Below are 12,554 nucleotides of genomic sequence, written 5' to 3' on the forward strand. Positions count from 1 at the left end.
TTGTGTTTGAGTTTCATTTCTTTGACTGTTGGATAATAATAATCATGCTCGATCGCTAGAAATAAACCCGTAAACGTCACTTCAGCTTTCAGGGAATGTTCTGGATTTCAGTTCAAGTGTTCTCGCTAGAACGACAGCCGTTTTAAGGTTCTAAACTCTAGCGGTATAGCATGTGCGTTCCTAAACCTGCTCCTGGAGAACCTCCTGTCCTTCACACTTGAGTGTTTTCTCTGCTCTCAGGACGGGGGGGATTCTCCAGTACCAGGGTTGGGAACGTGTGCTCTAGAACATGTACTTGTAGAAACTTTAGAACCTCTGATGCTGATGCTGTAGTTCCTGCCTTCCACCCAGGAGAAACGGATCGTGATTGGCCGAGTAAGAATTACAAGTCCTTTGGAAGGGAACCCTCGAAGGTTCTAGGTAAAGAACCCTTGGGGAAATGTAACACTGGTTCCGTGTGTATTTTTGACACAGCTTTAACGCGGCTGCCGTTGTAATAAGAACGCCAGGGAATGATTCCAGGATATTTCAACAGGATGATCATTTTTAATCAGAACTGGAGATCTACAGCACCAGGAGGCGGAGCAAACGGGTAAGCAGGCGGGGCGAGCAGAGTATAATTTTATGCAAATGAGAAGCGCCAGTTTGAAGATACTCACGGATTTATTTTATTTTAGCAACAACACTGCTGATCTGGGGTCAGAGTTTGCAGAGGAGATCGCTTCTAGCCGGATTTTACCGTCCATGGAAACCAGCAGTCACTCAATACAGGACACACCCACTAGCGATTAAACACAGTGATGTTGAGTTGTTGCTGAGGTGGGCGGAGCCTCAGTGTCAGCTGGTACTGATGTCATGACGCGTGGCCTAGTGTCGCTCCCTCAGCACTCGGCTAAACATCAAAGAGATTTCGAAATGCGACACCGATGACGGGCACCTGTCAGTTAACGACAGCGCTCTACACACACTCTCACACACACACTCACACACACCTGTTGTGTTTTCAGGCCAGACCGAGTTGTTGAGGCGTAACCCGAACCGGTGTTTCTGCTCCTCTAAGAACATGAATCTTGGACTCGGTTAATATGATAAGGTTCTAAATTTAATCCTGAGTCTAGGAAAAAGTGTGTGTGTGTGTGTGTGTGTGTGTGTGTGTGTGTGTGTGTGTGTGTGTATGTGTTGGTTCTTAAATAAACTTCTCTTTGGTGAACAGAACAAAAGCAGAACTTTTTATTGCCTGTTCTCAGGTAGTAATTGGGCTGAATCGACTCTATTGATTCCCAACATCTGGGATCAGAATCAGAGCGCGTTCACGTTGATCAGAGCGCGTTCACGCTGATCAGAGCGCGTCCCCGGTGATCAGAGCGCGTATCCGTTGATCAGAGCGCGTCCCCGGTGATCAGAGCGCGTTCACGTTGATCAGAGCGCGTCCCCGGTAATCAGAGCGCGTTCACGTTGATCAGAGCGCGTCCCCGGTGATCAGAGCGCGTGTGGATTTGCGATGAGAAGCTGAGCAGACGCGTGTGTGGGATTTACAGCCGTGTTTACAGCAAACACACGGAGAAAGCAGCTCATGTCTGTCACGGATGTTTACTCTGAGCAGGATTCACCGGACGCGCGAGGAATGAAGGAATAACGGACTTGTGCACGGATTTAATCCACTGAGCTGCTCGATGGATTCTTATTTTGTTTATTATTTCTAACTTTCTTCCTGTATGATGATCCAGTGCTGAAATCCACACACCCGACAATTAAGTATAATTATATATTTAATTTATAATGAAATCCACACACCCGACAATTATATCTTTACTCTTGGAGTCGCTAATTTATTAATTTTTTAAAATTATTATTATTATTATTTATAAATTCAACTCTTATCATTCTGTCTTTTGTCCTTTACGCTCGCGCCTTTACAATGATTAAAGTTTGTTATTCAGATATTCAAGCAAACAAAACAAAACACACATTTATCTTTAGATAGATTATATCTATAGATATAATATAAACAATATTATAGAGGAGTGATTTCTGGAATGTGACGTGATCTATGCGCGTGCCTTGTGGAAACCGCTCGAGACTTTCTATTTTTACAGAATATTACACAACACCTGCTAGAAAGGTTTTCTTCATCTGATGACACTTCAAAAAAAAGTGTTTTAATTTGTTTTAGTGAGTCATTCATACTGTAAGGTAATAATAATAATAATAATAATAATAATAATAATAATAATAATAATAATAATAAAGCTCGTCTTGTGGACCGAAGTTAAATTTGGTGTCGTGGTTGTTGAACTTCTCAGGACCTTGCAGATATAAAAATAAATAAATAATTAAATCTCTGGAGGCTGTGTGTTGGACTGAGAGCTGATCTGCTGATTCGGGCTTGAAGATCTGATCATGATGCTCGGACTCCCTGTCACAGTGCTGCTGATCAGCTTTAGCTTTAGCTTTAGCACTCAGGAACCTGCACAGAAGGAGACTCAAACCATAACAGGTGAGCGCTGCTAGTTGTGAAGAAATGGTGGAAAGAAAAATGCAGTGATATTTAATTTGACATTCTGCTGAATCAATCTGCAGAATGATGTGAAGGATGGCTTGGTTGATTAGAAATGTTAAATCAGGGCCTAGTGATTTCAGGCTGCTCCAGACTCCAGATCCACCGTAACCCTGAGCAGGATAAAGTGTCTATCACTTATGCTAATATGCTAATGACCGCTGCTGCTTATTGACCCTCGTCTGTAACCTCTGACCCCAGATGTGTGTCAGCAGGTGAGTCCTCCGTGTGTGACGGAGGAGGATCGTTACAGCCTTGAGGCGCTGCGTCACATCCACCAGGAGATGGACGACGATCAGGACGGAGGGATCGAGGTGGAGGAGAGTGTGGAGGTAAACACCAGAGAGAGAGGAGAGAGACAGAGAGGGAGGTAGAGAGAGAGAGAGAGAGAGAGAGAGAGAGAGAGAGAGTGAGTGAGAGTTACCGCTAACACTGGAGACTCCTTCCTGAAATGTAAAATAAACGTCTCCTTACTCTTGAGAAAACATCACCATATGAACGATTATTTTAATCCGTTATTTATTTATTTAATTCATTAATTCTAACAAATCCAAACACTGAACATGTTTTTAAGCTCTAAATAAAAGTGTTTCAGATCATGTTGCTTTTCTCTTGACATCATTTACAGATGTGATCTTGAAGTAATCCAAAAAAATCATCAGATTACTTGACATTCATATCGTGAACTCGGATTACGCTACTGAGGACATTTTTTATGAAGAAATTAGTAACTGTAACAGAATACATTTTTAAAGTAACCTTCCCAACCCTGGTTGTAGGTCAGTGTGGTGGTGGTGTGTGTGTGTGTGTGTGTGTGTGTGTGTGTGTGTGTGTGTGTGTGTGTGTGTGTGTGTGTGTGTGTGCGCGGGGATCAGGTGTCAGGGCAGATGAAGGACGTGCCTAAGACGGAGTATCATGGAGTCTCCGGTTACAGCACAGAACACATTCCAAGACTGTACACACACACACACACACACACACACACACACACACACACACACACTGCTTGTGGTTCTCTGAGGTTGTATCTCTATTTTGTTTTAATTTTTAAAAAATTAATTAATTAAATCTACTTTAGTAAAATCTAGAAAAGAATGACACGAAGTTATCAGCACTACGTCTCATACACGTGCATACAGTGTGTGTGTGTGTGTGTGTGTGTGTTTTGGGGGAAGGGGGGTGGGGGGGGCGGTGACACTATCCACGAAGGGGCCTTTGGACTAAAAAATGTTTGAGAACCGTGGATGAGGATGTAGTGAACATTTTCAATAGCTGTGTTTGTCTTTGTGTCTGTTTGTGAGTGTGTCTATATGTGCAGATGATATGATGATATGATCTAACCTGGTGTGTGTATGTGTGTGTGTGTGTGTGTGTGTGTGTGTGTGTGTGTGTGTGATATACCTGTAGTTCATTATTGAGGACATGCAGCAGCAGCAGCAGACGAATAAACACAGTAAACTGCACAGAGAGGACCAGCATATTACCGTAGAGGAGCTCTGGAGAGGCTGGAAGTCCTCAGAAGGTGTGTGTGTGTGTGTGTGTGTGTGTGTGTGTTTGCAGCAACCCATGATATTTAAGCTAGTGAACAGTGAATATTATGTTTTGCTCACTCTCGCAGTTCATAACTGGACACAGAAGGATGTGCTGTGCTGGCTGCAAGAGTTTGTGGAGTTGCCGCAATACGAGAAGAGCTTTAAAGAGTTAGGCGTCAATGGGAACACACTGCCTAGGTGAGAGCAACCAATCAGAGGCCTGCTTTAATCCTGTAATTATCATACACCGGTAGGAAAAAAACAGCGTTCCTCCAGGGTTCTTCGGGTAGCTTCGGTGCAACACTAACGTAGTGTTAGTGGACATTTCTATGAAGTTTTGTTTGAAGTTTGAAGGTTGTGGAAATTGTGCTTTATTTCTAGGATTGCGTCCAATGAGCCATCGTTCATGAGCACCTACCTGAAGATCCAGGACCAGCAGCACAAACACAAGCTGAAGCTCAAGGCACTCGATGTTGTGCTGTTTGGACCACCTACACGTGTGTATTTTTAAGTGTGCGCTTGTAATTAGAGATCAAGACTCAAGACTCAAATTTCTAACAGCCACACATCCAGATATAGTGTCAGGGGCATGGTGTTTATTCATTAGCTGAAGTGTATCGGGTCTTTCAAACCTGATAAAACACCTAGATGATTACAACCTAAGGCGACTCGCATATGTTGGGGAAATGAAAACAAGGTCAACCTCACAGCAACACTAAGAGTGACCTGATAGAAACACAAAGATACAACTCATAGAAGCACCAAGCACATGCTCAGCCTCATAGAAACATCAAGATCAACCTCACAGCAACACTAAGAGTGACCTGATAGAAAGATCAACCACAACCTCAGAAAAATACCAAGATGAATCAACCTCATAGAAACAGCAATTTACCACATAGAAGCACCAAGTTCAGCCTCAACCTCATAGAAACACCAAAATAAACCTCACATGAACACCAAGATAACTCAACCTCATAGAAACACCAAGTTCAACCTCACAGATGTACCAAGACAAACTCAACCTCCTGAAAACACCAAGATCAACCACAACCTCATAGAAACCTAAAGATAACCTTGAAACATAAAGATAGACCTCACAGGAACACCAAGATCACCTCAACCTCATAGAAACCTCAAGGCCAACATTACAGGAACACCAAGATCACCTCAACCTAATAAAACCCCCAGCTCAACCTCATTCTTAAAGAAACATCAAGATCAACCTCAATCTCATAAAAACACCAAGATAAACCTCAAACTCATACAAACATGACAATCAACCTCATAAAAACACCACAGTGAACCACAGAGAGGTATCAGATTTGATTGTAGTCGAGATTTCTAGTAATATAAATCCAATTTACTCATATCTGAAACATCTCAGCTGCTGGCCCGTGATGGCCAGAGGTATGGGGTAGTGTGGAGTAGGAGCTATGGGAGTTGGTCGGTCATTGGTATCATATCATTCTTCATTAGACATGACTTGAGGTGTGAGTAGCAGGTTTGGCCACTAAGACCCTCAGCTATTTTAAAGTCATTTACAAATATAGCACTGATCATATTTAAGTGCATCGAGCACCTTCTAATTTTATCAAGTGACACACTTCATCTGTCACATCTAGTAAATACTGTCTTGGAATTTCAGTCCTTAACCTCATTTTCCTCTGCTAGTTATCAAGTATATTGAAGGTCAAATCAGGTATGCTATAGCAAGAAATAGAAATTTTGTAAGGTCATAATATTCAATTCAATTCAATTCAATTGTATTTGTATGGCGCTTTTTACAACAGACATTGTCTCAAAGCAGCTTTACAGAAATATCAATAATACTGCACTAGATTTGAGAAACAATTGAGCTGTGAGACGATCCAATTGGCTGGAATTTTGTCACGTTGTATCCCTCCATTTTTGTCTCCAGGACCACCACACAACTGGCTGAAGGACCTGCTGCTCTTCGTGTCAGTAGTGATGGGTTTGGGTGGCTGCTGGTTCGCTCAGGTGCAGAACAAAGCATCGAAGGAGCACATTTCCAAAATGATGAAGGATCTGGAGAGCCTACAGAGAGCTGAGAAGAGTCTCCGAGACCTGCAGGAGCAGTGAGTTATCATTGTCCACACACCCGAGTGTTTCACCATCACCTTAACTCAGAAATAATTAGCAATAGAGGTCCTACTGATCCAGGCCAGCCTTTTGTGCTTGAGAATCCCTCTGATGGTGGTGATCATACCATGCAAGCACCTTTTAAAGATCAATACTTTAAAAAAAATCAACATTTTAGCTTAATTCCTTCCAGCTAAGTCTCTGCCAATTGCTACACAATAGCTAAGCATATGGTCACATGACCTGAACAGAATCACATTATTTTCTTTTGCCCAGGCTGGAGAGGGCCCAGGAGGAGAAGCGTACGGTAGCAGTGGAGAAGCAGTTTTTAGAAGAAAAGATGAGGGATGAGATCCAGGGAGCTCAAGAGGAAGCCAACCGGCTCCATGTGCTTCGCAAGGGTGCCGTCAGTGAACTAAGCCGACTGAGATATGCTGAGGAAGAACTTGAACAGGTGAGTGCTTGCCTCAGAATAATTTACATGCAAACTGAGTAATGGTAAATGGTAAAGACTGGCATGGAAGGAGAGCAGGACCAGCTATAGGTGGCCACTTAGGGCCCCCAAGACTACCAGGGGGCACATAGGAATTTAGGATGTTTTTAGCATTTAGTATATACAAGAGACAATGATCCTGTAGTTGTTACCAGGTTTCAAGCTTGTGCAAATTGAGAGGTATGATTGGGATTGTGGGGAACCTGTAGGATGTCACTTAAGGTCCCCAAAGGTTCTGAAACAGCCGTGAAGGAGTGTGTGATGTGTGTGTGTTGCACTCAGATTCGAGCGGCGCTGAAGAAAGCGGAGCAGGACATGCAGGCTAGCTGGTCAGTGCCGGAGTCTCTGCAGCTGTGGCTGCAACTCACACATGAGGTGGAGATGCAGTACTACAACGTCAAAAAGCAGAGTGCCGAACAGCAGCTGGCCACTGCCAAGGATGAGGTACCAACACTATCTGGATTAACAAGGGCTGTGATCCTTGGTTTGGTAGAACCATGTTTACATTTTGCCATGCTACGTTCTTGCTAAGTCCTCATACCTTACACCCAGTGTGTGCATGTATTTGTTGTTGTGTTCTTGTTTGGTGGTATCTCAAGGCAGAGAGAATTAAGAAGAAGAGAAGTTCTGTTCTTGGTACCCTCCAAGTGGCACACAGTTCCTCTTTAGATCAAGTGGACCACAAGATCTTACAGGCCAAGTAAGAATATAAGAGAGGGAACTTTAGTGTCTGTGCATTAATGGCAGGAATAAAATGGGGAAATTGTGTTGGCAATAGGGCGGTACTGAAGTTGTATGGAAAACCTTGCATGATGGTATGGTCGTATGGTACAAACATGTGGTTAAACTCTATTGTTGTGTACAGATAATAGAGAGGAACCATGGTACTGAAGGCTATACAGAGAGAATGATTGAACAGCAGAAATCTTAGGTCATAATATTATTAATGATTGTTAAAGAGTATGTTGATGTTTTTGGTAATAGAAATGCCCTAGCAGAGGTGACCGCATGTTTGCAAGAACGCCTGCACAGGTGGCAGCAGATCGAGTTGTTGTGTGGATTTTCCATAATGTACAACACTGGACTACACAGCCTCACGACCACTTTGTACCCCGACCCCAACTGGATGGTCTTGTCAAGAGCCACCATGTCCTCCTACCAAATGCCTGTAGGCATAGATGACATGCAGGATGGAATGCCTTCCATGATGCCACAGAAAATTCCTGGTGAGTACGGTCAGTGTTGGACTATTGATCAGAAGGTTGTGAGTTCAACTCCCAGTACTGCAAAGATGCCCCTGCTGGGCACTTAAGCAAGGCCCTTAACTCTAAACTGCTCAGTTGTTTAAAGGTCATAAAAGGGCATCGGCCAAATGCCATAAATGTAAAAGTAAATTAAAGGGAAAACTCCAGATCGTCTTATCTCATTTACCAATTCTTACTCTTATCGGCGGTCACAGTTTCTCCGCTCAAGCTTTCTCCTCGACCGCTGGTCCGTTCTCGTCGAACCGGTCATATCGTCCAGCCACCTGTGATTCTGTCACCTGATCCTGATCTTCTAATCCCGATACGGCCTCCGCTCCATCGGTATGGTGAGGAAGAAGGGGAAGAAATCATTCTCCCTGCTACTGTGAAACAGTAAGTTTTTATTGCAGAGGATGGTTGACTGGTTTTGATTGGTATATTCAAGTCGGTTGGTTGATTGCTGTTGACGGGTAGCATCTGTAGTTTGTAGGTTTAGCTGTGGTGAAATTAATAGAGAATACATTTTGCGTGGTCTGCATTTTTATGGGTTCTTTTTCTCATATTTGTAAATGAGAAGAATATTGCAAAACATCATCAGTATTTTCCAAAATCCTTCACTTGTACAACAGAGAGTGTCAAGAGGCAGTCTCCGATCCTGATCCCGTTGGACCGCCTGTTGGAATAAAGTACACCAGCCCTGGATTGGATACTTCACCTCGAAGACTATACCGAGACAACTTGGACCTTTTCTCTGATAGTGTCACAAGTAAGGTTCCACATGATGGACAAGAGAACAGTCCCTTGCAGAAGATATCACGAGAGGAACTTGGGTATTCTCTATGGGGTGATACTAGAAAGGTGTCACATGAAGAACTCGAAACCCAAGTCAGAAAGATATCCAGAGAGGAACCTGAGGTGTCTGCAGAAGCTTTGGGGAGTCCAATGTGTACAAAGGAACCTGAGGTTCCTGTTGATTTCAAGAAGATTCCAAGGAGTTTACCAGTAGATGCTAGTTATTCTTCTATTAGACTGTCCACCTGGGAGAAATTGGATTCTCCCATGGATCCTTACTTTGGAATAACATACATGGATGATGCTGAGGTAAATGTGGGCAGTCTGCGACGAAAGATGTTTAAGGAAAGGAAGGATCCCTCAGGAGAAAGCCTGTCAAAGATTATACCAAAAGATGAATATGTGACTGATATCCAAAGTGGAGATCAAGATTTTTATGTCGAGATGGACATTGCTCAAAGATTAATGCATAGAAAGGAAACTCAAAAGGAACATACCCTGTTAAAGGACAAACCCTTAGACTCGGCTTCCACAAGTCCTTTCAGAGATGAGCATGATGACTCCTTCTCAGTGGATGGACAAAGAGTGAAGAAGGTAAGAGATCCTAAAGAGTTGCCCAAAGAACGATTTTACAGAAAGGTGCTCAGAGATGAACTAGTTCTGTCCATGGACAAGGGAAAGCTGTTTGCAGGTGGTTCCATAGATAGCACTTTTAGGAAAAAGGCACATGATGAATTGGATGTTTCAACAGGAAACCAACGAGGAATGTCTTTAAGAGAGAGAAGGGACAATGCTGTTTCCAGGAAGCTCTCTAGAGATGAGCATGATGTTGTCACAGAGCGACAAAAACTGTCTGTCCAGAAAGATGTGTTGGACATGCCTGTGGAGACTGTCAGGCCAAAGATCTCCAGAGATGAGTTTGTTGTTCCAGACCCAGGTCCCTTCAGCCAACCTGACCTTACAATCGATTCCCTAATGCTCTGGGCTCCCCCATCAGACCCCCTTAGCCACCTAGTGTATGATGGTATTTTAGAGAAGTCTTATCAGAACCCTCTAAATGTGGCCAGTACTGGAGATCTCAACCATCCTGCCTCACTGCCCTCAGTGTCCACCTCCTCCCAAAGCCTTGTGAGCAGTGATGGTGCTAGTAGCAGTTCTACTCAATCTGGAACTCTCTCACAGGCAGAATCCCATAGTGGAGGCAAAGGCAAGAAATCCTTAAGGCTCAAGAATCTGTTCAAGAAAAAGAAAGATAAGGAGAAAGATAAAGACTCAAAACGAGAACATCCACAAGGGGGTTTGCAGAAGCTGTGAGTTTGAGTCATTACAACAACTTTTTGTGTCACATGCCCCACCCACTTTGTGGTTCCAAAGTCTTCATATTTACAAGCAGTGGCATAACAATTAGGGTTTTTGTTTTATATTCATAGACTGATAGTTAAAATGACTAAAATGGCGGAGTTTCGTCATCCTGTTGATCTACGTACAGTGGCGTATAGATGATTTAATAAGTAATGGCTGTAAGAAGAAGTCTGTTTGTTTTAGTGACTACTTTATTGCACTATTTTAGTTGAGTTCCACCATCAAAGATGTGATTATTGTTATAAGACAGGAAGTGTGTGAAGTTGTTTACTTAAATACAGTATGACTTATGAAACGTAATAAAGTCTTAAACGTTGCAAAAGTATTGGTACGTAAAAATCCACTTTAGGGATACGAACAGGACTATTAAAGGACCTTGTTTAGAACCCGTAATGGCGCTTTGTGTGTTTCTCTGGTGGAAACCTTAATGGTTCTATGTAGAACCCTACTACAAAATTGACTCCATGAAGAACTACCAAGAAGCTAAATGCTAAACTCCTGGCAGGTTCTGGCTATTAAGAAGAAAATAACCGGCAATACATTGGAGTTTGTACCACTGGAGTTTGTACCAGGTGATACACACACAAAGGTTCTTCAAAGGTTCTTTAATGGTTCAATGGAAGATGAATGGTTATTAGCCTTTGGAAAGGACTCTGTTTTAGGGTTCTACGTAGAACTTCTAAGGATTCCTACAGAGCAACAACCCTTAAGTGTTCAAATTGTTTTCTAAAGAGTGTACCATCTAAGTGTTTATTTCTATTTCAACAGTTTATTAAATTAAAATGTCAGGTGACTAATGGATCTGCACTGTGCAGTGTGTTTACAACGGGACAAAAGTTCATTTGTGTGGTGTTTAACGGTTTATTTATTGATTTATTTGTGCTTTCTGTTGGTCTCTTTCACAAGTAGAACTAGAAGGAAGTTTGTTGGGTTTCTCTACAACAATGCGCAACGCCATTTTAACTGTCTGAGACTTGCTGAACGAGTCGTACAAATTCAACCAAATGTGATTTTATTCATTTCATTTTCTTTTTGATTGTTATAAGTGTACTTTTGAATATTTAATTATAATTTTTTTAAAAAAAGTAAAACCTTGAGATGACTTCATTTTTTTCAGCTTAGGACACCATACACCATGAGCGAACACCATGTGAGACACTGAGACAACCTTTATGATTTTAGTAGAGGTCAAAGGTCATCCAGTGAACTTCAGATCATAATTTTGTACTTTGGCTTCTACAGCACACACACACACACACACACACACACACACACACACACACACACACACACACACACACACACACATCATGGAAACATGTGGTTAGAGATGGTCACCTTATAGATACAGTGAGCCTAAGCACCATTCAATTTCTGAGAATCACACACACACACACACACACACACACACACACACACACACACACATGCGTGCGCTTTGCAGGAACAGGAAATCCACAGTGACGCTCTGCAGTCTCAGACACACATGTATAAATCAGCTCTGTCATGTTATACGAGCGTCACATGTCACTGATGTTGGATCTAATCAAAATAAAAACATTAGATTTCCACTTTAAGATAAAAAAGAATATTTGGTCCTTCACTGTTCAAGTCTGATGTAAGCTTGTTACGTACACGAGTTTAAGGGCACCTGATTTCTGTGTTTATTTCGTCGTGGTAATTGTTTTTTCCCCCCGAATGAATGTGCACTGCAAAGTATTTGTTTTGAATAGAAAAAGTGTTTGTTAGCCACAAACCGGGAGGAACGCGATAACGTCTCACCCCGAAGGTGGTAAAGTTCCACTGGCTCTGACCAATCACCTATAAGATGCATCCACATCAAAGGCTCAACTTAAGGAAAAAAAAGTGTCAAACAGAAAAAAAGTTTGTGCATCTCTGACGTGTGTCTAAACATCGCTGTTTAACCGCAACCAATGAGCTGCTAGAGAGACATTTTCCACTGGCGTGGACCAATCAGATTACAGAACACACGAGCGCATGAAAGATCTTCAGCAGCACGAGCCGCTCAGCACCAGTGTCTGAGATGGAGACATCAAGAGTCGCTCTCATCGCTCTCGTGTGTAAGTCTCATTCCACTTTTACACACTTTCTACACAACCCACACCTGCTGGGGCCTTGTGTAGAAGTTTGTACCCCCTCCTTAGTGTAATGTAAAGTGTGATGTTGTGTAGAAGTTTGTACCCCCTCCTAAGTGTAATGTCAAGTGTGATGTTGTGTAGAAGTTTGTACCCCCTCCTTAGTGTAATGGAAAGTGTGATGTTGTGTAGAAGTTTGTACCCCCTCCTTAGTGTAATGGAAAGTGTGATGCTGTGTAGAAGTTTGTACCCCCTCCTTAGTGTAATGTGAAGTGTGATGTTGTGTAGAAGTTTGTACCCCCTCCTTAGTGTAATGTGAAGTGTGATGTTGTGTTGCAGGTGTTGTGTTCTCCGGTCAGAAGAGGATCTCTGGAG

General features: G+C 42.6%; 2 protein-coding genes across 4 annotated transcripts in view; both read left to right on the forward strand.

Moving 5' to 3' along the window:
- The first annotated feature begins 1,396 nt into the window (after nt 1-1,396).
- Nucleotides 1,397-11,174, forward strand: stim2a (tromal interaction molecule 2a). Its single transcript, XM_047152193.2, has 12 exons — nt 1,397-2,497; nt 2,759-2,889; nt 3,965-4,079; nt 4,176-4,287; nt 4,471-4,586; nt 6,011-6,188; nt 6,469-6,646; nt 6,968-7,129; nt 7,285-7,385; nt 7,670-7,911; nt 8,145-8,322; nt 8,559-11,174. Exons 1-12 carry the CDS (start codon nt 2,401-2,403, stop codon nt 10,033-10,035), a joined length of 3,087 nt encoding a protein of 1,028 aa, XP_047008149.2. The 5' UTR covers nt 1,397-2,400; the 3' UTR covers nt 10,036-11,174.
- Nucleotides 11,175-11,306: 132 nt separating this feature from the next.
- Nucleotides 11,307-12,554, forward strand: part of LOC124626525 (uncharacterized) — a 3,412-nt gene continuing 2,164 nt past the window's right edge. For all 3 annotated transcript variants that reach the window (XM_053677403.1, XM_053677402.1, XM_053677401.1), the window contains exons 1-2: nt 11,307-12,164; nt 12,519-12,554. The exon at nt 12,519-12,554 is cut by the window's right edge and continues 351 nt beyond it. In XM_053677403.1, coding sequence (XP_053533378.1) covers nt 12,128-12,164; nt 12,519-12,554 — 73 coding nt within the window. In that variant the 5' untranslated portion in view covers nt 11,307-12,127. The remainder of the gene's footprint in view (nt 12,165-12,518) is intronic.

The sequence above is a fragment of the Ictalurus punctatus genome, chromosome 29, assembly GCF_001660625.3.
Source record: "Ictalurus punctatus breed USDA103 chromosome 29, Coco_2.0, whole genome shotgun sequence".
In the NCBI taxonomy this organism is placed as follows: Eukaryota; Metazoa; Chordata; class Actinopteri; order Siluriformes; family Ictaluridae; genus Ictalurus; species Ictalurus punctatus.

Coding starts and splice junctions, on each gene's coding strand:
- stim2a (XM_047152193.2), top strand. CDS start 2,401: ATGATGCTCGGACTCCCTGTCACAGTGCTGCTGATCAGCTTTAGCTTT. Junction 2,498..2,758: donor GGAGACTCAAACCATAACAG/GTGAGCGCTGCT, acceptor CTCTGACCCCAG/ATGTGTGTCAGCAGGTGAGT. Junction 7,912..8,144: donor GATGCCACAGAAAATTCCTG/GTGAGTACGGTC, acceptor CGGCGGTCACAG/TTTCTCCGCTCAAGCTTTCT.